This window comes from Gavia stellata, unplaced genomic scaffold (assembly GCF_030936135.1).
Source record: "Gavia stellata isolate bGavSte3 unplaced genomic scaffold, bGavSte3.hap2 HAP2_SCAFFOLD_42, whole genome shotgun sequence".
Classification (NCBI taxonomy): Eukaryota; Metazoa; Chordata; class Aves; order Gaviiformes; family Gaviidae; genus Gavia; species Gavia stellata.
In genome coordinates this window covers 313,164-338,584 of record NW_026776913.1, presented here as the reverse complement: position 1 = coordinate 338,584, position 25,421 = coordinate 313,164, and the positions used below count along the sequence as shown (strand labels likewise).

Sequence of the window (25,421 nt, the reverse complement as noted above, 5' to 3'; positions counted from 1 at the left end):
TCATCCCTCTGAGCTCCACCATCCGACTGTTGTTTTAGCCATCTACTGACTCACCCACGCAGGCCATCATATCCTAACTTGGGCACAAGAATAATGTGGGAGATGATGCTGAAAACTTCACTGACTTCCAGGTTAAAAGACAACCACTGCTCTCCCCACACCCAGCAATCCTGTCCTTTCATCACAGAAAGCAAAGAGGATGGCGAGACACACACTACCCTGAGTAAAACCAGACACCACCTTTTTCAGCCACCCAGAAATGGGATCTGAGTGAGTGGACACACTCTGGAGCACAGCCTTGAGTTTCACTGCTCATCGGTTGGGCATTTTTGAAAGGTGCGTGCCATGTTTGGGTGCTGCCAGTCATCAGGGAGTCCCCCCAGTCTCCATCACCCTCTAAAGTTGATGGAGAGTGTCATCCCTGTGAGATTGGCTTGCCCTCTCAGCTCCCTGGGATGCCGCCCCGCTTGTCCCATAGACTGGTAAGGGTTGCATTTGCTCAGGTGACCCCTGACTTGATCCCCATCCACCACTGGCTGATCTCCTTCAGGGTCCTGCCCTGAGTCACAGAGGCCTGCGAGACCTTGCTGGGGAAGACTGAGGCAAAGAGGATAAGAGAGAATCTCAGCTCTGTCTACACCTGCTCTTATGAAACTCAGCAGTGGCCACAGAGTACCTTGGTTTTCTTCTTCAACTGTTCCTGAAGTAGTAAACACTCATTATGGTGCCCTTTCTAGTTTCATTTGAGTTGCAGTCTGGGTTACTGCAGAGCTTGGAGGATGCTGTCCTTGAAGACCAGCTGGACTGAGCTCTGCCATCAGGTCACAGCTCTGTCTCCCACAGTAACGGCTCCAGTTTGTCCTGTCCGTGGCCCTGGCTGAGGGCATTGCTGCACATCTGGGCTGAAGCACCACAGCTGTGGCATCAGGCAGGGTCATACTTGCCATAGGGGAACCTGTTATCAAGTGTCCAAGAGCCTGAGTGTGCAAAGGCTTTGCTTCAGAGGAGAGACATGGCTTGGACAAAAGAATTCTGGATACCTTTCTATCCCTAGGACTACAAACCCAGAACGAAATGTCTGAATTCAGTCAACTGAAGACGTGTCCCCAGCTTGCAGAAATTAGATCCCTGCCTGTCACCTTCCTGGTGTCCTGTCTAATGATGAAACAAACAAAACGTGATTCTCATGCCTGACTCTTTTCCTGATAGGAGAAATGTCAGTGCTGGAAAGAAGCGTCTCTCCCCAGCTGCGGGAGGGAACCTCAGTGATTGCTCCAGCCTGTTTCACAGCAGGTTCCCCTGGAGCCCCAGGGACCCCTGGGGGGAGCCCCGAGGGGCAGAGAAAGTGCCGCCTTGGGCTGCTCCTCTGCTGCTGAGCTGGGCCGGGCTCCTGGGATGGAGGGAGCTCATGGCAAGCGGGCAGCACTGCCGAGAGACAGCTCTGCCCAGGAGCAGCTCCTCTGCAGAGCGCAGCAGGGCTGAGGGCACTGCCTGCAGGCACCGAGGGGAGAGGATCAAGGCAGAGAGAGGTTAAAGGCAGTCTGGGGTGGGAGGACAGAGGCGAGCTCACTGGAGGAGAAATCTTCACAGCCCTTGACACGGTAAGTCTCTGGCTGCAGGGCAATGCAGCTATAGTTCATGGAGGGCTCTCATAAAGCTGGCATGGTACCCAGGAATCTCACTCCTGTATAGAGGAGGAGGAGGTGCCCCAGAGCAGGGCTTCCCTGCTGCACCATGAGAGGGACAGGGCATGAGGGCTGCCTTCTGCCAGGGACGGCTGCAGGGTGTGAAGGTGGGTGTGCAGCCAGGGGTGCCCAGGGCTGTCCTTCCGAGCAGGGTCCCTGCACCCCCGGGGCTGGGTGCTGGGGCAGGGACTCTGCCGCCTGCCAGGGTCAGCACTCAGCCTGCCCGGGGAGCTCCCCACGGCGCTGTGGGGAGAAGCTGGGGGTGGAAGGAGAGACCAGTGCAAGGGCAGGGTCCTTCTGCTGTTGAGAGGGTGCTGTGTGGGTCAGGGCTGCTCACAGCTCCACATCACTGCAGGATCTTCCCAGGAGACTTTTCAGGAAGCACAGCAAGGCAGGGGCTGCCTGAAAGGGAAGGATCCTGGTCTTTCACTCTTCTCCTCTGGGTTGTCTGGGTGGGCAATGGCACATAGAAATTAATCTCGCATTTCCGGAGGAGGCACTGAAATTCCAAGTCTGTTCCTCTTAGAGGTGAATAAAGCGGGGAGTATTGGAAATCACCATGCCGTGGTCACAGACAGCATCAGTGTCACTTTTCCAGCCTCGCCAGGGCTGGTCTGATGTTCCCCTCAGAGCCTGCACACCCAGAGATGCCCCTGGGCAGTGTCCTGCTGCAGGGAGGGCTCTGCAGGGCAGAGCTGAGCAGGCAGCGGGTGGGATGGGCTCTGTGAGCACTGCCAGGGAGGAGACACAGGGGACAGAGAACCAGCTCCTGGCAGGGACAGCTGCAGGCAGCAGAGACAGGGACGGGGTTGGGAGGACACTGCAAACAAGCACAGGGGGAGGGTGCGCTCAGGCAGCTCTCTTTCTGTGTTTCCCTGCAGATGTCTGCTGGGCACTGTCTGCGGGGCAATGAGCTGACTCTCTCTGTAGAACCTCCCATCGGAGGGACCCCTGAGTCTCTGCTTTGCCTGTCCTGCAGGGCTTGCAAGCTGCCCCCCAGAAAGGCGCAGCTCTGCTGTGGGATCCTCGGGAGTGCGGAGCCTTTCCTTGGGGGTCGGCACTCTCCTCGCAGAGTCAGTTGCTTCTCTCTGGGAGGGGTCGTGTCCTGCCCTCTCCATCACACCTCCACCTCTGGGCTGGGCTGGAGAAGAGTTTGCAGAGCTGTCCTTTGAAAGAGAGCTCCTCTGGTCTCATCAGAGTCCAGGTTTAGGGTTTTTTTTTTAAAAGATTAATTTGTGTGTGAAGTCATCTTCAAGGCAGCAAAATGAAAACACAGGGCAGATGGGAAAAGGGCTGATGGACACTGCAGCTCTGTGAAAAAACATAGACAAAATTGTAAGAAAGTCATGTTAAGCCTCTCTGCCACAGCCCACGTTCTCCCATGAGTCATGAGTGCAGATATTGAACTTTTCCATGAAAGATGGATTACATCTGACATGCCCTGTGAACATTGGAGCTGTCACAAACCAGTTCCCATGTACCCACTGCAGCAGAGCAAAGCTGACTCCTCAGCAGCAGAAGGGCAGAGCTCCTGCTCCTCACAGCACACTCAGCCAGCACGAACTGGAGAATGGAAATGCATTCCAACTGGGGGGGGGGTGCTATGAAAAATGGAGTGGGTTTTCTCAGAGAAATCTGTCCTAATTTTTCCTGTTTTTTCCTTTTTTGGACAGAGCCCCCAGACCAAGAGACAGAAAATGTCCAACAGCAGCTCCATCACCCAGTTCCTCCTCCTGGCATTCGCAGACACGCGGGAGCTGCAGCTCTTGCACTTCTGCCTCTTCCTGGGCATCTACCTGGCTGCCCTCCTGGGCAATGGCCTCATCATCACCGCCATAGTCTGTGACCACCACCTCCACAGCCCCATGTACTTCTTCCTCCTCAACCTCTCCCTCCTCGACCTGGGCTCCATCTCCACCACTGTTCCCAAAGCCATGGCCAATTCCCTCTGGGACACCAGGGCCATCTCCTACTCAGGATGTGCTGCCCAGGTCTTTTTCTTTCTGTTCTTTATTGTAGGGGAGTATTGTCTTCTCACCATCATGGCCTATGACCGCTACATTGCCATCTGCCAACCCCTGCACTACGGGACCCTCCTGGGCAGCAGAGCTTGTGTCCACATGGCAGCAGCTGCCTGGGGCAGTGGGTTGCTCAATGCTGTGCTGCACACAGCCAATACATTTTCACTACCACTCTGCCAAGGCAATGCTGTAAATCAGTTCTTCTGTGAAGTTCCCCAGAACCTCAAGCTCTCCTGCTCAGACACCTACCTCAGGGAAGTTGGGCTTCTTGTGGTTAGCGCTTTTTTTGGTTTTGGGTGTTTTGTTTTCATTGTGCTGTCCTATGTGCAGATCTTGAGGGCTGTGCTGAGGATCCCCTCTGAGCAGGGACGGCACAAAGCCTTTTCCACGTGCCTCCCTCACCTGGCCGTGGTCTCCCTGTTTTTCAGCACTGCAGTATTTGCCTACCTGAAGCCCCCCTCCATCTCCTCCCCATCCCTGGACCTTGTGATGGCGGTTCTGTACTCGGTGATGCCTCCGGCAGTGAACCCCCTCATCTACAGCATGAGGAACCAGGAGCTGAAGGAGGCCCTAAGGAAACTGATGCAATGGACATTTCTCCATCAACAATAACCTGCCTCCCCTTCTCTACGGAGTGCCCAGGGATTCTCTTAGCCCAGGATTGTGCTTTTTTCCCCTATGATAATCCTACCTGGCAGTAATTGCTGGGGTTCATACCACTGCTCTTGAGGCTTGTTCCTGTTGTGTCTGACCCTTTCACCAATGTGTTGAACACTGTGTCACGTCTGGCCTCTGTAATAGCATCTCTGAAATAAAAGGCAGTCTCCTGAGTGCAGTGCCTGACGGCTGAGCTTTCCTTGTAAAGCTCAAGCCAACAACAGTCCAAAGGAATTGGACCTTTGGAAGTTTTCTCCTTCTGTTCTCACTGTGTTTGTGACCATTTGTTCGAATCACACCTGGGACACTAAGAACTTGTCTGAAAACCACCTTCCTGGTGTCCAGAGGCAGTGGAGATGGTGCGTGAGCTCCCAGTCCCCTTCCTCCGGCTGCCAGAGGTATTACAGGGCTGATAGCAGATGTCAGTGCCTCTGGAAAGGAATGTGGAGGGCTCAGGAGAGGACAGGCACTCTCCATGTGCCCGGGGGTGGGCTGTGAATGGAGACTCAGAAGGTGAAACCCCCTCAGAGGTGCTGGGGAGCAGGGCTGGCAGGGAGCAGAGCGGGGCACTTTTCCATGTCTGCCCATAGACCCCAGCCCTGGGGAGGGGCCTTTCTTGCGTGGCCAGCTCCGTCCTCCTGCTGGGCTCAGGGTACTGGGGCATGGCCAGCTCTGCCCAGCCTCTCACCTGGGCCAGACCCCCGGATCCCACAGCAGGGCTGTCTGCTGGTGGTCCCATGGGACACGACGGAGGTTGTGCAGGGGCAGGCAGTGGTGGGGGGCTGCACATAGGGGGCTGCTGGGGGAGCAGGCACAGAGGGCTGCTGTGTGGACTGTGTCGGGGGAGTGTTTCCCTGTCCTTTGATGCCCTCTGGTCCATGCAGCGCCTGCACTGTGGGGCCACGTGGGGCCATGTGGTGATGACTCAGCTGTGAAGGTCTCGTCTTCTTGTCCCACAGTCCCCAGCTCGGTGTCAGCCGACGGGCACTGCCACAGGGCCTCTGTGCTGGGTGTAGGGTGTCTCCTCGTGCCCTGCTCTGAGCCAATGCAGGAACCCGCAGTGCATGTCTTTGCTTGTAGCTGGCCACCATGGCCCGTCTGCATGCTCCCAGGACATCCTGACCAGGCTGTCCTTGGAGATGGGTTGTGGTAGTTGCTGAGGCGAGCAGCTCTGATGCAGGCATGAGCTGCAGAGGAGCACTCTAGCACTGTACAGGGTATAGAGTGTACAGGGGCTTTCCTGAACCAGGGACACCTCAGGGGAGTGGAGAGACCCATCAGAAGCCAGCAGCTAACGTGACAGCGGCCAACGAGACCTGGGTAGGGCCAGGAGCAAAGGTGGCCAAGCCCCCACATGTATAAAAGAAAACCCTAGGGAGTGCCACGAGCAGGGCGGACAAATGGGGTGTGGTGCATCAGAAAGGGCGTGGCACGGCAGTTTGCGGGGCAGTTCACGTGGAAGGGTGTGCAGGAAGGGTGCTGTAACTCAGCCGGCTTGACCAGGGAGATATGGTATCTACCCAGCAGAACGCCATGGCCTCTCTAAACTCTGCATCCACTGTGAGTGTCGAGTCTTTGCAGACAGAGCTCCACTGGGAACATGCTGGAAACACACCCTACCTTTCCTGGAACAAGCCTGTCAGGCAGACCGGACACATCATATGGAGGATTCCCTATCCTCTCTCCACCTGGCTGAACGCGGTCACTCAAGGCATAGGGGGAAACGGCAACAGGTTCCTGCCTGGCACAACAGACGCATCTCCTCCATCACTACCCCACCTTCCCAGGTGTCCTTGCACAACAGGTGCGAGAATCTGCAAGTGGAACCCAACAATGATGAGGACGATGGTTCATCTAGGTTGGAGGTGTCCCCAAGGTTAAATCAGACTACTCTGTGCGTCAAACCCCCTTCCATAAAGAGAAAAAGATGGGCCACTGTCATAGGAGACTCTCTCCTGAGGGGAACAGAAGGCCCAACAGGCAGACTGGACCCACTTCTTTGGGAAGTCTGCTGCCTCCCTAGGGTCTGCGTTAAAGATATGATGAGAAAAATTCCTACCCTGGTACAGCCCTCACATTATTATCCATTCTTGCTTTTTCATGTCAGCAGCGATGAATCACAGAATCACAGAATCATTAAGGTTGGAAAAGACCTGTAAGATCACCAGGTCCAACCACCACCCCAACACCACCATGCCCACTAAACCATGTCCCGCAGTGCCACGTCCACAGGTTCCTTGAACCCCTCCAGTGCTGGTGACTCCACCACCTCCCTGGGCAGCCTGTTCCAGTAAGTTGCAGTAAGAAGCCCAAGGGCAATCAAGAGAGAAATCAGGGCCTTGGGATGACTGGTTAAGGGATCAGGAGCACAAGTAGTGCTCTCCTCTGTCCTTCCAGTTGCAGGAAATGATGAAGAAAGAAACAGGAAGAGCCAGCGGATCAATACCTGGCTCTGAGCCTGGTGTCACCAGCAGAATTTGGGGATTTTTGATCATGAGTCGATCTACACAACACCAGGCCTGCTGTCAACAGATGGGGTACACCTGTCCCAGAAGAGGAAAAGAATCTTTGCAGAGGAGCTAGCAGGGCTCCTTGAAAGAGCTTTAAATTGGATTTGAAGGGGGAAAGGGATAAAACCAGGCTCACTAGAGACAAACCTGGGGGTGGCACACCAATGTTGGAGGGACGCTGTGCTAGCGAGGTCCTTCAGTCTGCTCCACGATGTGCTGAGTACAATGGAGCACATCTGAAGTGTGTTTATACTAATGCGTGCAGCATGCAGAATAAACAAGAGGAACTAGAAGCTTTGGCCCAGTACAGCCGAGGGTGCCCCCAACCTTCATGTCCCTCACCAGTCACTCTTTGTTTGTCAGTACTAGGTCCAGTAGAACACCTCTCCTTGTTGTCTCCTCCACCAGTTATCATCAATACACTGGGGGAACCTCCCGGACTGTAAATGCCTGGCTGTGAAGCCTTCCCAGCAGGTATCAGGGTGAGTGAAATCCCCCAGGAGAACTGAGACCTGTGATGGTGAGATGACTCTCAGCTCTCTGTAGAAGGCCTCCTCATTTTCCCCACCCTGATCAGGTGGCCTGTAATCAACACCCACAACAGCATCTCTCATGTCAGCCTGCCCCTTAATCCTTACCCACAAGCTCTCAACTCGCTCTTCATCTGCCCCCAGGGAGAGCTCGATACATTCCAGTTGCTCTCTCCACATAAAGAGCAACTCCACCACCTCCCCTTGCTGGCCTATCTTTCCTAAAAAGAACACAGCCATCCATGACAACATTCCAGTCATGTGAGCTATCCCACCATGTCTCAGTCATTGCAATGAGATCATGGCCCTGCGACCGCACACAGATCTCCAATTCTTCCTGTTTATTCTCCATGCTGCTCATTCTGGGCATCACCTCAAAGCACATGGAGGAAAAGAAGGTTATCAGAAGTAGTCAACATGGATTCACCAAGCAAAGTCATGTCTGACCAATCTGATAGCCTCCTACGATGACATGTCTGGATGGATAGATGCGGGGAGGGCAGTGGATGTTGTCTGCCTTGGCTTCAGCAAGGCTTTCGACACCGTCTCCCACATCATCCTCAGAGGCAAGCGTAGGAAGTGTGATGGAATGGACAGTGGGGTGGATTTGGAACTGGCTGATAGATAGAGCTCTGAGGGTTGTGATTAGTGGCCCAGAGTCTAGTTGGAGGTCTGTCACAAGTGGCGTTCCTCAGGGGTCAGTACTGGGTCCAGTCCTGTTCAATATATTCAGCAATGACCTGGATGAAGGGATAGAGTGTGCCCTCAGCAAGTTTGCTGATGACACAAAACTGGGAGGAGTGGTGGATACGGCGGAAGGCTGCACTGCCATTCAGCGTGACCTGGACAGGCTGGAGAGTTGGGCAGAGAGGAACCTGATGAAATTCAGCAAAGGCAAGTGTAGGGTATTGCACCGGGGACAGAATAACCCCCTGCATCAGCACAGGTTAGGGGCTGAGCTGCTGGAGAGCAGCTCTGTGGAAAGGGACCTGGGAGTCCTGGGGGACAACAGGATGACCACGAGCCACCAATGTGCCCTTGTAGCCAAGAAGGCCAATGGCATTCTGGGCTGCATCCGGAAGAGTGTGGCTAGCAGGACGAGGGAGGTTATCCTCCCCCTCTACTCTGCCCTGCTGAGGCTGCATCTGGAGAACTGTGTCCAGTTCTGGGCTCCCCGGTTCAAGAAGGACAGGGAGCTGCTGGAGAGAGGACAGCAAAGGGCTACGAAGATGATTAGGGGAGTGGAACATCTTTCTTAGGAGGAAAGGCTGAGGGACTTGGGTTATTATAGTTTGGAGAAGAGAAGACTGAGGGGGGATCTTATCAATGCTTAGAAATAGTTAAGGGGTGGGTGCCAGGAGGATGGGGCCAGTCTTTTTTCAGTGGTGCCCAGTGACAGGACAAGAGGTAATGGGCACAAACGTGGTCATAGGAAGTTCCATCTTAACATGAAGAGGAACTTCTTTCCTTTGAGGGTGTCAGAGCACTGGAACAATCTGCCCAGAGAGGTTTTGGAGTCTCCTTCTCTGGAGATATTCAAAACTCACATGGAAGCATTCCTGTGCAACCTGCTGTAGGTGAACCTCCTCTGGTTGGGGGGGTTGGACTAGATGAACTCCAGATGTCCCTGCCAACTCCTCTCATTCTGTGATTCTGTGATTCTGTGATTCTGTGGAGGGCAGCAATGACAACTCACCAAGCAATGGGACATGTGGTTAGGAAAGCCAGAGCCTGCTGGCCCTTGAATCTGGGAAGGGCTGTTAAGGGCAACAAAAAAGGATTCTACAAGTACATCAACAGCAAAAATAAGGCAAGGGAAACCATGGGGCCACTGCTGAATAGGGCAGGGGTCCTGGTTGCATGGGACATGGAAAAGGCTGAGTCAGTGGTGCCCAGTGATAGGGCAAGAAACAATGGCACAATGTGAAACAAGGGAAATTCCACCAAAACTGAAGAAAGCACTTTAATATGGTGCGGGTGGTTGACCACTGGAGCAGGCTGCCCAGAGAAGTTGTGGAGTCTCCATCCGTGGAGGTACTGAAAACCTTGCATGACTCTGGGCAGCCTGCTCTAGCTGACCCCACTTGACCAGGGGAGGTGGACTAGAGGATCTCCAGAGGTGCCTTTCAACCTCAGCCACGCTGTGATTCGGTAATTCTGTGACAGCTGGCTGTGTTTCTGACTTCTCTGTGCTTGCCCTGTATTGGTTTGACTCCTGATGCCCATGGAGCAGTAACTCCTTTGAGGATGACCTTCAATTTGTGACCCTATGCACAGGCTTGACCAAGGGTTACAACTATCAGCAATGCTTCAACTCACAACCGTGTCTCCTGCCAGCAGCTCCAGTGTCCAGACGCTTTCTCAGTGAGGACTTGGGTCAGAAGGCACCTCTGGACGTCTCTAGCACCATGATCTGCTCTTAGCAGGGATGACATTGCAGTTACATTAGGTTGGTCAGTATTTTCTCTGGTTGAGTTTGTAAAATCTCTGGGGCCCTGGCCCACTGCTGATCCACCAGTATCGTCGGCTTTTGGGGTTGTTTTTTTTTTTCTCCTCCAACTATTTCTTTTCCTGATTCTGCTTCATGCTTTTCTGGCCCCAGCAAGATCCTCACACCTACTCTGAGAAAGGACAATCACAACCTCCTCTCCAGTGCAGATTCAGCACCATGCCCTGAGACCTTGCAAGCAGGCTGTGGTGGCCAGCTCCAAGCAGAGACCCACACTGCGTGTCCCTGCACGGGCTCAGAGCAGGGCACGAGGAGACACCCTACACCCAGCGCAGAGGGGCTATGACAGTGCCCATGGGCTGCAACTGGGGCAGAGCCAGGGGCCATGGGGTGAGAAGAGGAGACCTCAGGTAGCTTGTCTGCACACCTGGGCAAGAGTCGTGCACCCAGCAGTGCTTCTGAGAGAGGATGGTGGCAGAGGAGGGGGCGCAGTTGGTTGGCGCTGGTCTGTATAGAACCCTAGAGAGTCCCCAGTCCCGCGAGCAGCAGCGAGTCCCTTCCCAAACAGGTGGAGCTGCTCTGACTGCAGAGGGGCTCCTGGGAGAGCTGGGGCTGGCACTGCCCACCCTGCACCTCCCACCCCAGAGTACGTCTTTCATCCCTGCAGTTGAGACAGTGAACAGTCAGGGAGCCCTGCCTGGCTGGGGCTTGGGGGTAATTCTGGGGTCACAAGAGGGTGGGAGGTTCCTGGAGCATCATGGCTCCTGTGTGCACTCCCAGCCCTGCCCTGGCACAGCCCCATAAGGCCGCCGTGAAGGCAGGGGCGGGGAAACATCCTGCGGCACAATCTCCACACAGCACTCAGTGCCCCATTCTCCTGCATCCCTCCTGCTTTGGCAGCCCCAGCTCCAAGCCATGACCTGCTCTGGCCACGTCCCATATGGGGCTTCGCAGAGAGCCCTTGTCCAGTGTCTGCCAGGGTCTGGGTCTGCTTAGAGGCCGCTCCCCCAGTACAGGCACTGAGTCCAGCAGGAGGTAGGAGCTGGTCTCATTTCAAGGATCAGCCCTCGCTGGGGTCGTGGTGAATGGCCAGGGCTGGAAATGGCTGGTGTGAGGGGCTGGGGCTTGCCCAACTCTCCCGGGCCAGGTTCTTCTGTCTGTTCATGCACCAACAAGTGGGGCTGGGTCTCTGGAGTCAGGGACCCTGCCTGATGGCCTCACATGTGCATGGACTGCTCGACAGGGCCCCAGGATTTCCTCTGCATGCTCCCTCCCCCAGTGGGGCTCCCAGAAGCCCCCAGCCCTTCAGAGGACCTAGAAGAGGTCTCATCCTCCCTGCGGTCACAGCTGGATCCCAGTCCTCCAGCTGGACTCTGGCTGAGAAGCCTTGTCTGGGGGTGACATTGGGGTGGGGGAGCCTGTCTCAAGGACTTGTGCTGGGAACAAGGACTGAGGGACAGCAGCAAACTGACATGCCTCCTGGGGCAGTCTTCCTTCAGTGCAAGCTCAGAGACAGGGTCCCAGCCTCCCGTTTCACCAACAGGAGGAACAATGGCATTAAGGGATGGGGAATGGAGGAATCCAGTCCTCTTCAGCCACTGCCCAGTGGCTGGGAGCCTGTGGAGCACCAGGACAGCAAGGACATCTGCCTCTGCACCATGAGTATGTGTTAGTATACCCACACATTGTCCTGGTTTAGTTAAACCCTTGCATTTTTCTCTCAAAGGAGTTCCCAGGCCATGTCAGCTCCTATCTCATCAGTCCCCATCCCACTTCTCACCTACCCAGCCATCCCCGTGCTCCCCACGGGGCTCCGAGCTGGTGGTGCTGCTCTGCAGAGGGAGCGGGCTGTGCTGTTCAAGGCAAAAGGGTGACCCTACCCTGGCTTTGCTGCTCAGGGTTGGAAGCAGATCCAGCCAGACAGGGATGGCTGCTGCTCATTGCTCCCACCTGGGGTCTGTGGAGGTGGAAGGGACTTGGAGGGACTCTGGAGCATTTCCAAGGGCATTAGGTGAGTCCTGTTGTGCCTCTAGATGCACCTGGTGATACTTCCCAAAGGGTGACATGGATTGCTCTCCAGCCTCCTTTCCTCATGCCTGCTGGTTCCCCACTGCCTCCCCTGTGATTACAGAGTCCTCACTGGCCTGTGGATACTTGCATTTTCTACCTTACCTTTGGGTGATTCCTCCTTGGGTGATCTCGGGCTTTGTGGGTCTCTATTCATCTCCCACCCAAGGCATACGCTGCCCTTGGAAATACCCTGTGCTCCCAGATTCTCTTGCTGACCGATGGCTGTCTGCCATGCCATATGTGGTACAGCCCTGGGTATGTCCCTCAGTGACACTCACCATCCCCACTGTCACTAGACACACTCAGAGATCAGTTCGAAATCCATCCCTTGGTCTTTAAAAAGTCATGAAGTGACGAGGAGCTTTTTGCTCCCAAATCCATGGATCAATGGGCCATTTTGAGTCTTGTTCTTTTTAACATCAGCTTCAGAAGACGAGCCAACCATGCAGGCAGCGTGCAGGGGAGATCCCATTTTATTATAGAGATACTGTAAGAGAGTCAGCTTCTGAGCCAGTGTTAACCATACCTTTCTATGGTTTCCAGGTGAGAGAGAGCACGTTCCTGCCTCAGATGCAGTGGGACAAATCCAAATAGTCATGTAGGAAATTGAAAGGGAGAAATAACAACAACAAAACCAGCAAAAGAGTGAATAAACAAAACTCTAACACACTACGGGATGAAATGGGAATCATGTGTGAAGAGAGAGGGCAGGTCTCAGCTGTTGAAAAATGTTGAAAACCATTTCGTCATGGCATCCTTGAGCTCCTGGTTCCTCATGCTGTAGATGAGGGGGTTCACTGCTGGAGGTACCACTGAGTACAGAACGGCCATGAACAGGTCCAGGGATGGGGAGGAGATGGAGGGGGGCTTCAGGTGGGCAAACACTCCAGTGCTGAGAAACAGGGAGACCACGGCCAGGTGAGGGAGGCATGTGGAAAAGGCTTTGTGCCGTCCCTGCTCAGAGGGGATCCTCAGCACGGCCCTCAAGATCTGCACATAGGACAGCACAATGAAAACAAAACACCCGAAGACTGAACAGAAACTAACCACAATAAGCCCAACTTCCCTGAGGTAGGTGTCTGAGCAGGAGAGCTTGAGGATCTGTGGGATTTCACAGAAGAACTGGTCCAAGGCATTGCCTTGGCAGAGTGGTAGTGAAAATGTATTGGACGTGTGCAGCACAGCACTGAGCAACCCACTGCCCCAGGCAGCTGCTGCCATGTGGACACAAGCTCTGCTGCCCAGGAGGGTCCCGTAGTGCAGGGGTTGGCAGATGGCAATGTAGCGGTCGTAGGCCATGATGGTCAGAAGATAAAACTCTGCTGAAATGAAAAAGACAAAAAGAAAGAGCTGAGCAGCACATCCTGCAAAGGAGATGGCCCTGGTGTCCCAGAGGGAACTGGCCATGGCTTTGGGGAGAGTGGTAGAGATGGAGCCGAGGTCGAGGAGGGAGAGGTTGAGGAGGAAGAAGTACATGGGGCTGTGGAGGTGGTGGTCGCAGGCTATGGCGGTGATGATGAGGCCATTGCCCAGGAGGGCAGCCAGGTAGATGCCCAGGAAGAGCCAGAAGTGCAAGAGCTGCAGCTCCCGCGTGTCTGCAAATGCCAGGAGGAGGAACTGGGTGATGGAGCTGCTGTTGGACATTTTCTGTCTCTTGGTCTGGGGGCTCTGTCCAAAGAAGGATAAGACAGGAAAAAAGTTAGGACAGATTTCTCTGAGAAAACCCACTCCATTTTTCATAGCAATCCCCCCCAGTTGGAATGCATTTCCTTTCTCTAGTTTGTGCTGGCTGAGTGTGCTGTGAGGAGCAGGAGCTCTGCCCTTCTGCTGATGAGGAGTCAGCTTTGCTCTGCTGCAGTGGGTACATGGGAGCTGACTTGTGACACCTCCGATGTTCACAGGGCCTGTCAGATGTAATCCAGCTTTCATGGAAAAATTCAATATCTGCACTCATGACTCAGAAGAACATGGGCTGCGGCAGAGAGTCTTAGCATGTCTTTTCAATAATTTTGTCTGTGTTTTCTCACACAGCTGCAGTGTTTATCAGTCCTTTTCCCATCTTCCCTGTGTTTTCATTTTGCTGCCTTGAAGATGCCTTCACACACAAATTACTCGGGACTCGGGGGTCCCTCCGATGGGAGGTTCTACAGAGAGAGTCAGCTCATTGCCCCGCAGACAGTGCCCAGCAGACATCTGCAGGGAAACACAGAAAGAGAGCTGCCTGAGCGCACCCTCCCCCTGTGCTCGTTTGCAGTGTCCTCCCAACCCCGTCCCTGTCTCTGCTGCCTGCAGCTGTCCCTGCCAGGAGCTGGTTCTCTGTCCCCTGTGTCTCCTCCCTGGCAGTGCTCACAGAGCCCATCCCACCCGCTGCCTGCTCAGCTCTGCCCTGCAGAGCCCTCCCTGCAGCAGGACACTGCCCAGGGGCATCTCTGGGTGTGCAGGCTCTGAGGGGAACATCAGACCAGCCCTGGCGAGGATGGAAAAGTGACACTGATGCTGTCTGTGACCACGGCATGGTGATTTCCAATACTCCCCGCTTTATTCACCTCTAAGAGGAACAGACTTGGAATTTCAGTGCCTCCTCCAGAAATGAGAGATTAATTTCTATGTGCCATTGCCCACCCAGACAACCCAGAGGAGAAGAGTGAAAGACCAGGATCCTTCCCTTTCAGGCAGCCCCTGCCTTGCTGTGCTTCCTGAAAAGTCTCCTGGGAAGATCCTGCAGTGATGTGGAGCTGAGGGCAGCCCTGACCCACACAGCACCCTCTCAACAGCAGAAGGACCCTGCCATTGCACTGGTCTCTCCTTCCACCCCCAGCTTCTCCCCACAGCGCCGTGGGGAGCTCCCCGGGCAGGCTGAGTGCTGACCCTGGCAGGCGGCAGAGTCCCTGCCCCAGCACCCAGCCCCGGGGGTGCAGGGACCCTGCTCGGAAGGACAGCCCTGGGCACCCCTGGCTGCACACCCACCTTCACACCCTGCAGCCGTCCCTGGCAGAAGGCAGCCCTCATGCCCTGTCCCTCTCATGGTGCAGCAGGGAAGCCCTGCTCTGGGGCACCTCCTCCCTCTCTACACTGGAGCACCTGTGGCAGTTCTCCCTGAAAGGTCTCAGAGTTTGTGGGATGTGCCAGCATTAGGAGATCTTCTTGTGAACTACACCTAAATTGCCCCACACCCAGAGACTTACCGTGTCAAGGGCTGTGAAGATTTCTCCTCCAGTGAGCTCGCCTCTGTCCTCCCACCCCAGACTGCCTTTAGCCTCTCTCTGCCTTGATCCTCTCCCCTCGGTGCCTGCAGGCAGTGCCCTCAGCCCTGCTGCGCTCTGCAGAGGAGCTGCTCCTGGGCAGAGCTGTCTCTCGGCAGTGATGCCCGCTTGCCATGAGCTCCCTCTGTCCCAGGAGCCCGGCACAGCCTCGCAGCAGAGGACCATCTCAAGGTGTTTTAATGACCCCTCAGGTGGGTTTGGTGCCCAGTCCATAAACGTCAGACAGTGAGAGGGAGTTGAAGAAACCTCTCAAGAAGTCAGTGTCTGATGCAATCTCCACTGTTTCTTGCAGTGTTAATGGGTCCCACGGAGGGACATTGCTGACAAAGCCTCCCCAGGGGCTGCTTAGAGCAGAAAACTCCAGGCAGTGATGACAGGTAGGCAAAGGCAATGTGACGGAAGAAATTCTGAGTAACCCTGGATGTGTTACCTAAAGGCAAAGGGCCAAGCTCTGACCCCCAGTCCCTGGGAAGGGAGATCCGGTCCCTCACACATTGCTCAGGCCTGTTTCTTGGGGGATGTGATGTGGGGATGGGCAATGCCCAGGGCAGGACTATGGTACGATACCTCCCAGGCTCCCAGGTGGGGAAGGGGAGGCAATGAGCCCCGAGTGCTGTAAGGACAAGGTGCTTCCTCATGGGTGTCAGTGGCAGAGACAACAGCCACAGCCGAGGAGGGAAAGAGCTGATCTCTGTTGGGGGCTTTTCCGACTTTCTCCATCCCTCTCTCATCTCCACCATTGGCTGTCCTGTGGTCTCCCACACCTGCACCTCTCTCTGCAGGCTGTAGACATCCACCCTGCTACCCCACCTGGCTCTCACCTGAGCATCTTCCTTTACTGATATCTCTCCATCCTTCCTCGTTGTCCCTTGCAACACAAAGCCTTGGTTGATCCAGTCTCCTTCTGGGTGACTTCTTACACCACAGCACTGGCCTTCGATTGACATTTCTCTTTCCTCGTGTCCAGTCTGGACCTCTCCAGCTGCACTTTGTGCTATAAGTTCTCCCTCATGCCGCTTCCCCCTACAAACAAAAGATTCCGTCATCCCTGAAACCACCTTTCAAGCAGTCTCAGGCTACTCCTATACTGCTCTGAGCCTCTCTGTCACTGGGTCAATGCTGCCCAGGTCCCTCAGCCGCCCCACACAGATCATGTGCACCCGGTCCCGAACCCCATCTTGGCAGACCTGCACTCGACAGTCTCTAGTTCCTCCTGACTTCTCCAAATTGGGGAGCCACCCTCTGGGACACACCCATGTGTGTGGAGCCACACCAGTGCTGAGTCAAGGGGGATGATCACTCAAGTTGTCTGGGTGGCCCACACTCCTCCTAACACAGCCCCGCGTGCAGCTGCCATTGTTCATAGGGACCATATGCTACTGGTTGTAGGGTACCCCTCGTAGTGCCCAGGCCCTGCTCCTCAGCTGCTCACGTCCCAGCCTGTCCTGATGCATGGGGTTATTCTCCCCCCGCGCCCCACCACTGCAGCTCGGATGCAGAAATGTTGAACCATACGACTGTCACAGAGTTCCTTCTCTTGGGCTTCCCCTCCCTCCACCATCAGGAGCCCCTCATGGCAATCGCTCTCCTGGCTTCGTACCTGGTGATCTTAGGGACAAACCTGCTGATCATCCCCTCGTTCTTGCTGAAGGAGACCTCCACAGTCCCGCGTACTTTTTCCCCCGTAACCTCTCCTGTTTGGATGTTTTCATCACCATATCCATCATACCCAAAGCTGTATAAAACTTGTGCATGGCCAGCAAAGCCATGTCCTGCCCAGGCTGCTTAACTCAGTGCTACTTCTACTCCCTTCTGGACTGCATCTTCATGTATGTCCAGCCTTCAAGTCACCACATTTCCTGAAACAAGGCAGTGGCCCTTCTCAACACAGTGCCAACTCCTTTGATGAGTCCCTTTGTTTTCAGCCTCAGGAACCAGCTGATGAAAGATGCTCTCAAGGCAGGTTTCAAAAGAAGTGGGATAACCTTCAGAAACCACTTTTCCACCTGAGGAGAGGTGTTGTAAGTGGATTTTAAAAGGGGAGAGGGGTGGGGAGGGCAAACACATGGTTATGATGCATCTGCAGAAATGAGACCTCTCTTTCTTAGCAGTGTAAGATCTCCTTAATCGAATATCACACCAAACTCTCTTCTGCAACAGGTCATCATAAGACGACCCTGCATAGCAATGCCTTTCAAATGACCTACAAGCACTTTACAAACCCTGGTGAATACCACAGTGGCATTTTCTAAGCGTGCAAACCAAGACAGAGAGCAACAAGCAGAGGACTTCATCCCTCCATGGCACACCCAATTCTCAACAAGCTTCACCCTCCTCCAGTTCTCATGCAACTGCGCCTTCCTCCTAAATCTGGTTTCCTGATTATTTTGGTGGCAGATCTTTGCTGAACCTCTTAGTCTTTAGGAAATGACAGAAAATAGGTGGAACACAATGGAGTGAACAATAACAGCTTGCTTTCTCGACCAAGTGGCACTTACATCTCTGTTAACCTCCTGGTCAGAACAAAAACATGCCTGAAATTCAGTCCAGTTGAACTGTTGAGAATGACCTCTCTTCTAATTTGGTCCAGAATCTAGAATATTGGTCAGGAATGTAGTTTAGAGTAATAGTGCACCTGTCTCCTGATCACGTATGGTGAAATGAATGTCCACTCCTTGACACAATGCTCCCAGAGCCAATACTTCAGCTAATCCAGCACATTCAGTGGAATTAGCTTGTTCAGACATAGACTTTTATAACTTTAATGTCTAAAACGATGAGTTCATTCTCTGGCCTCTTTTGATAGCAGGGAAGATCAGGACTCTAGAGGGTGATATCATCTCCTCCTACAGTGGTCTTCAGGAGAACTGTGCTTAGCATAGACTTGGCAGCTTAGTTTTCCCATAGGTAATGCCAAGTGCCCTGAGCCACATACTGGGCAACGCGTGCTCATTTGCTCAAGGGAGGGACTCTTGCTCAGCAGGGCCCTCCTTTGAAGACATGAGGGTTACAATGGTTCCTTAAAGTCTCTCCAAAATTGAAGGGAAACCTCTCCTCTTCTCTAATCCCTGTCACAGTGTTGCCATTTTGTGCCAGTGGCTCTTTGCACAGTGGCAGCTATGAAGTGAGACCATGTGTCGGGGTACAGTCCTGTCCTGCCTGTCTTCTCATTCCAGCTCCTCTTTCCTTAGATACCCTCTGTGTGTCCTTGACACTGCTGAACCCAGATACAGGCAGCGTGGTGGTCAGTGCAGTCAGAGCTGTGGGGCATAAGCTAATGGGCACTCACACACCTCAGTGGACAGGCAGAGGTTGGGGCAGAGTGTATGGGGCCAGGGTGCCAAGACATGTCCCTTATGTTCTCAACTCTCTTAATCTCTCGCTGTCTCTTTCTCCATCTTGCTCGTATCTTAGGGATCCATCTCAATCCCTCAGCTCTCTCACAGTTGTCTTTCAGCCATCTACATGGGATGTGATTTAGAGCGAGCAGTGAATCTGAGGCACCCTCCCCATGGAAGCACCTTCAGGACCAAGGCACCCCAGTGTAGGTGGGGTGAATGACTGAGTAAAAGGGCTCCTCCATTCCAGGAGCTCTCTGGGCTGTCTAGGTGACTGCCTCGGCCATCTCCAACTCGCTGTAAAGGTATAAAGTTTGAGAAAATTCTTCCTCAGAGTGAAGAAAAAGTCTATGGCATGATGCATTGCCCTAAAGGCTTTTTTTGCATGATGGAGCTTTTCTGTCGGGCCCCTCTTTCTGTTGCTTGAAAGCAGGACTTGGCGAACGCCTGTGCTGGGTGCTATGGGGAATAACTTAATGCGTCATAATGTAATGTGAGCAAATGAACATTCTCTTTCATTCCACAGAAATAGGCACCTCAGTGCGGCAACTCATCTCTCTCATGAGAGGAGGTTCTTTCAAGAAGAGCAGTTTGGCCCTCTCAAAGAACCTCTTCCTGCCCTTTCACGAGGAATGGAGCCCCTAAGCCAAGTGTGAATTCAGTCAGAGGAGGGAAAACCTCCATGTTGTCTCTGGCAGTGACTCCTTCCCGATTCCTTTGTACAACAAACACAGAAGCGCATGCCCTTCCTCAGGTTCCCGTCCTGCCAAGTGGGGAAAAGAAGGTCCTACAGCACTGCATGGAGAAAGAGGAATGGGACAAGCAGACATGACCAGTGGAGTTCCTCCTCCTGCTGGGACTGAGTAATGTCCCCAAGCTTCAGGCGCCTCTCTTTCTCCTCTCCCTTGAGATCTACATGGTGAAGGTGTTTGTTAACATCCTCATTGTTGTGCTGGTGCTGGCAGCTGGGCATCTTCACACTCCCATGTCCGTCTTCCTGGGGAATTTCTCCAATGTGGAAATCTGCTACACCTTCACTATCCTGCCCAGGCTGCTGGCCAGCTTCCTAGCCAGGGACAGAACCATTTCTACTCAAGGGTGCATGGCACAGCTCTTTTTCTTTGGCTGTTTTGCAGGTACCGAGTGCTATCTGCTGGCCACCATGTCCTAGGATCGCTACTTGGCCATCTGTCAAGCCCTGCTCTAGGCAAGCCTCATGAACTGGAAGCTCTGTCTCCAGCTGGCGGCTGGGTCTTGGCTAGCAGCATTGCTCATGTCTACCATAGTCACCGGGCTCTTTTCCAGGTTACAGTTCTGTGCTCCCAACGCCATTGATCACTTCTTCTGTGGTTTTGCCCCATTGCTAGAGCTTGCCTGCAGTGACACCACGGTGCTTAGGCTGGTTACTTTCAGAGTCTGCTTTCTGGGTGTAGTCTTCCCATTTGGGCTCACACTGGTATCCTACATCTGCACCAGAGCTGCAGTCCTGAGGATCCCAACCACCATGGGGAGGCAGAAGGCCTTCTCCACCTGCTCCTCTCACCTCATCGTGGTGACTGTTTTCTATGGCACCCTCGTCCTTGTCTATATGACACCAGGACAGCCTCCCTGAGGCAGCTCCATAAAGTCCTCTCCTTTTTCTACACCATCCTCACGCCCCTGGTCAATCCACTCCTCTGCAGCCTGCGGAACAGGGAGGTCAAGGGGGTTCTTGGAAATGCACTCAGAAAAACTGTGGCCTGCATCGAGAGCTCATACATGTTGTGATCCACCAGGAATAAACAGGTGGTGGATCTCTTTTGATCAAGTGGGGACCACTCCTATGTGCCTCTTTTGTGTACCAGGTGTATCTTTAGAAGTGCAGAATCTTGGGACTGGTTGTGGAATAAACAGGTGGTGGATCTCTTTTGATCAAGTGGGGACCACTCGTAAGTGCCTCTTTTGTGTACCAGGTATATCTTTAGAAGTGCAGAATCTTGGGCCTGGTTGTGGAATGAGAAGCGGGAGAAGGGAATTTGTGTCTTAAAGAAATATAGGTCTGGTCTTGAAGAGTGTAAAAAACTTGCCTGGCTTTCTTCCTTCTTTAAAGTAAAGCCAGTTGTGATCCTGCAAGTGGGAGCTGTTGAAATGCCACACCTGCCCAGGAGTGGGAGGAAACTGACTCTAAGCATGCTGTTTTCTCTTCTGTCACCCAGCCAGGCTGAGGCGTGGCATTCCTGCATGTCTGGGATTCCTCCCGGCATCTCCCTATTGGCAGGGAGAAGTGGGCAGCTGGATCAAGCCCTTCCACTGGACATGTCTAAATCCAACTAGGGGAATCCCATCCCTTTGTTCTCTGGGCTTCCTAGCAGAGGACAACTGTGAAAGCTACTCTGATAGGGTCAGCCCCTCTGAAAAAAAAAATAGTACATCCTTGCGCAGAGGAAAGATGCACAAGTTGGTTCTCAGTTTCCCCATTTTTTAACACAGAGATCATTTCTTCCTCCTTCTTTCCTTCTCATATTCTGACTCCCATCCAACAATGTAATTACTTATTTGTGTCCCACAGTCTGACTTAGATACTGCAAACCGAGTCCTCCTGTTTTCTTCTTCCTTGCAAAAGAGAGCAAGGTCAGCTCATGGGGCATGACTGAGCACAGACACCCCCAGCAGCAGGCTCTCCCCATTTCCTAGGCTGAGGCAAGCGCACAAGGTGGGAATGTCTCCATCATCTCTGATTTGCGCAAGGGCCTTCAGCCCTGACATACTCCCACAACACACTTGTTCCTCCTCCACCCACAGACAGAAATTCCTTCCCACTTCCAGGCTCAGGTCTTGGCTGCAAGAATTTGCTGCACTTCAGAAGAGGCCTTGAGCTTCTTGGCTCTTCTTGGTGCTTAAGGCAATCTTCTGGGCTCCCTCCAGATTTCATGGGGGGACTTCTTGTCTCTAACAAGGACTTTATGACAAGTTGTTATGAAATGTTTGTTCTTCTGTCATTCCTGTGTGTGGAAAGAGTAGACACAGAGAAGGAAGAGATACACCAAAAGGGATGCGAGTGAAGTGCCAGTAAGAACCAGGTGAGCTCCCCCCATGCCTGTGGCTTCCTGGCAAGGAGTCTGTCCTGAGAAGGGCATCCAGCCTCTACCCCACTATGGAGTGGGGAATCAGCAGCACTCGTGCCTCCTGGGGGACACAAAAGATGACTTTTCAAGGGCACCTTTCCTCTGAACTGCTGTAGATTTGTCCTTGAGGATGAGGTATAATGGCCAACACTGCAAATACTGATCTATCTGGTGTTGCCCAGAGTGGCCACCAGAGATGCAAACTGCTATGCTGCAGATATTTATATTTAGGCAGATTAATGTTGGGGTTTGGTTTTGCTTTGGTTCTTCTTCTTCTTTAGATACTGATACTCTTAGGGAAATCACAAAAGCACCTGAAAGATTATTGAAGGTTTCCTGAGAGAAGCCCCAGCAGATTAGCATCTCAAGCAATGGGGTGCCAGGGGACAAGGGAAGGATGGTTTGGGAACTGCCCTGGGATTTGGGAAATGGAAATGAGTTCTCCGCTCCTTGACACCCTGCCCTTCTCAGTGAGGGCTGTGAAAAACTCTGCCAACTAGGTCGGAACGCACAGCCGTGTCAGGGAACTTCTGTCGAACTGCAGCCAACGTGGTCCTGACAGCTCAGGCGTTGAGTTTCCGTTGGAGTCCAAACCACGACAATTCACACTGCCTCCGTCTTCACTATGACACTGGGTGTTGTGTGACACAACTGTCCTGGATCTCCAGGCAGGATGGGCAAAAGTTTGATACCTGAACGGGAACTCTTCCTCTTCCTGGAAATGTCAATGTCACAGGCTCGAGCCAAGAGGCCCAAGAAACAAAACTTCCCAGAGGGTCAATTCATGAAAACGTCCCCCAGGCTGTGGGACTTGCTCTTGACTGACAGAGAATTTGTCAGTGTAGACAAATTTGTGAGTATTCACCTATTTTTCCCTCTCTCTTTGTAACTTGGCTCTCAGCATTTACGTATTGAATCTGCTTTGCCGCTTTGAAAATGTGTCTTTGAGAAACTAGCTCAGGATATATTTATTATCTTTTTTTAGCCCAAATGAATATGCAGCATTGAAGTGGGTTTCCATATATGGAGCAGTTTTGCACAAAGTCTGCTCAAAGAGGAGAAATATCTCAGCCTGCAGTGGGAAAAGAGTGAAGCTGTGGAGGATAAATGTGCTGCTTCAGACAATATGTGGTATGCATGCAAGAGAAAAAGTTGCAAAGGTGAATGGGCATGAAAGAAATGGAAAACTGCCCATCCAATGGAGCTCTGCAAGAGGAGGATGGAGCCGTACGTAACATGGCATGATCCAAGTGGGATCAGCATGGAGAGAAGACATTTGTAGGGAATGGAGTTGCAATGGAGTACCTTGACGTCACCCAGCTGAAAAAGAGAGATTGGACAGTGTGCTGTAGTGATGGGCAGAAGTGTCCGGGGCTAAAAGACCTTGGCTAAGAGAAGGTTGGAGGGATTTGGGTTGCAGAGATTTGAGGTAGTCCTTTCAAGATCTAATCAGGCTGAGCTTTGGAGACAAGTACAAATAATGAAGCTCTCAAGGATGTTTTGGAATTCATTGTACTATCTTTGCTCTCTCTTATCATTTAAAGATTACAGTATTGCCCTTAAGTAATCCATGCTCCATATCTTTTTTCTCTGCTTTTTTGAGGAGGGGGAGGTGGAAGAGAAGAATAGTTTCTTTTTTAACCAAAGGCAGCCAACGGGCAGATCCCAGGTTAGCGAAAAGGTACAAAGGAAGGCAAAATTTTGATGTGGTGTACACTGACACAAGAGGATTACCTGCATTTCCATTCTCTGAAGTCCTAACTGGGCGACTGAGACCGTGGAAGCTCAGAGCTCCCTTCATCTGCCCTGCATTTCAGCATGTAAAATGAAGCTAACCTAGTCATAAAGTTGGTTTTGATTCTCTTCACAGCCTAAGGCACAGCATGGGGCAGGAGACAGGCAGGACACCTAAAGAGGACTCACACTTCTCTGGACAAAAGCTTAGGTGCTTGCAGGAACCTCAGGAGGCATGGCATACTGATTCCAGGGTTCAACAACCTGGTCAAATGCCTTGTTTCCTTCTCTGTAATGGTGGCATCGATTCGTGGCACTTGTGTGCGGACTCTGTACAAGGATCATAGAAACATCAATTCATAGAATGGTTTAGGTTGGAAAAGACCTTTAAGATCATCAAGTCCAACCATAAACATAACCCTGCTAAGTCCACCACTAAACCATGTCCCTAAGCGCCTCATCCACACGTCTTTTAAAAACCTCCAGCTATCGTGACTCAACCACCTCCCAGGGCAGCCTGTTCCACTGTCTGACAACCTTCTCAGTGAAGAAATTTTTCCTAATATCCGCTCTAAGCATCCCCTGGCACAACTTGTGGCTGTTTCCTCTTCTCCTATCACTTGTCACTTGGGAGAAGAGACCAGCATCCACCTCTCTACAGGGGGACAATCACTTCCCTAGTCCTGCCGGCCACACTGTTTCTGATATAAGCCAGGATGCTCTTGGCCATCAGAGCAATGTTGGCCAACATATGAATGTTCACTTTCCATAGGTATTCAGAGAGATCCTTCTTGTGCTCGGGAGAGGCTGTCCTGCAAGGCCTATCACATTTCCTGAGCTCCTTCCCCCTTCAGAGCTTCTTCCCATGGCACCACCTGTATAAGTTCCCCCGTATATCAAAGTCTTCTCCTCTGGAGTCCACCAGCCTGTGCTCCGCTGCTGGCCTTCCTTTGACACCTGGGACCTCACTATTTCCTTGTTTACCAGTACCACCTCCAGGTGAGCATCCCCCTTGTTGTCCCTACCTGGCAGCTCTGTTAGGAACTTGTCCCAGGAGCCTCCAGGCTGCCAGCATCCTGTCGCTTTGCCTGGCCAGGGAATGCCAGGGCACTTACAGTCCCCCACAGGAACCTGCTCCTTAACGTGGAGACTTCCTCGGCTTGCTGAGAGAGGACTATTGCTGTTTCCTCTCCCTGACGAAGTAGGTTATGACTACCAAGACCATGTCACCCTTACTGACGTCTCTTCTCATTCTCACTCAGAGAAGCTGGCCCAACCTGTTGCCCATCTCATAGAGGAGCTCCATATATCCTAGCTGCTCCTTCACACAGGGTGCTTCCCCCCAATTCTTGTCCTCCCTGTCACCTTCTCCATCAGAGCCTGTATCCCTCCACTGCAGCACCCCAGCTCAGCAAGCTGTGCCACCACTTCTCATTTAATCGCAAACCATCACAGTAGAGTGGCAAGTCCTGGGGCTTCAGCTCCTCCTGCCTGTGCTCCAGCTCTTCCTGGCCATGCACATTTGGGCTGCAGCACCTCAGCTGTGGAGCGCAGACTTCTCCCAGGTAAACCTGATCACTGGTCCTGACCATAAGAGCATTGTGCATCGAGCAGTTAGTGCTGTGCTGCGCTGTGCTGCGTGTACAGCGTGGCCTCCACACCTGTACTGTGCTGCAGAGATCCCTCGGGCACAGGACAACCTCAGCAGCTCCTTGTCACAGTGCAGCCTGCGGGCAGCTCCCACTCGGTACCGGCCATCACGGCACCTGCATGGCCTTGTCTCTGTCTGACAATGCAGCAGGAAGGTCTCATGAGAACATCGTTTCTGACTGACTGTGGAGAAGAGGAATAGAGTCATTTCCTCCTAAGAGAATACAGTAAGAGTGTGATTGACCAAGACAGGAGACTGTCTTCTCTGGACGGGCTCTGCATGATGTGCTGCGCATGGCTGGGTGTCCCATCTGATGCTACACCAACTAGGCATCCCATCACCTAACTGGATCAAAGATTACCCATACTATTTTCTCCTTCTAATCCTCGACCTAACTGCATTTAAATGA

The 25,421-nt window shown here is 52.9% G+C and overlaps 2 protein-coding genes and 1 pseudogene across 2 annotated transcripts; 2 read left to right on the top strand and 1 right to left on the bottom strand.

The window, feature by feature from the left end:
* Window positions 1-3,382: 3,382 nt before the first annotated feature.
* Window positions 3,383-4,318, top strand: LOC132321405 (olfactory receptor 14C36-like). The gene has a single exon (XM_059834903.1). The coding sequence runs from the start codon at window positions 3,383-3,385 to the stop codon at window positions 4,316-4,318; it is 936 nt and encodes a 311-aa protein (XP_059690886.1).
* Window positions 4,319-12,636: 8,318 nt separating this feature from the next.
* On the bottom strand, window positions 12,637-13,572 carry LOC132321404 (olfactory receptor 14C36-like). The gene has a single exon (XM_059834901.1). The coding sequence runs from the start codon at window positions 13,564-13,566 to the stop codon at window positions 12,637-12,639; it is 930 nt and encodes a 309-aa protein (XP_059690884.1). The 5' UTR covers window positions 13,567-13,572.
* A 5,867-nt stretch (window positions 13,573-19,439) lies between these two features.
* LOC132321403 (olfactory receptor 5G29-like) lies at window positions 19,440-20,290 on the top strand (annotated as a pseudogene).
* The last annotated feature ends 5,131 nt before the right edge of the window (window positions 20,291-25,421 follow it).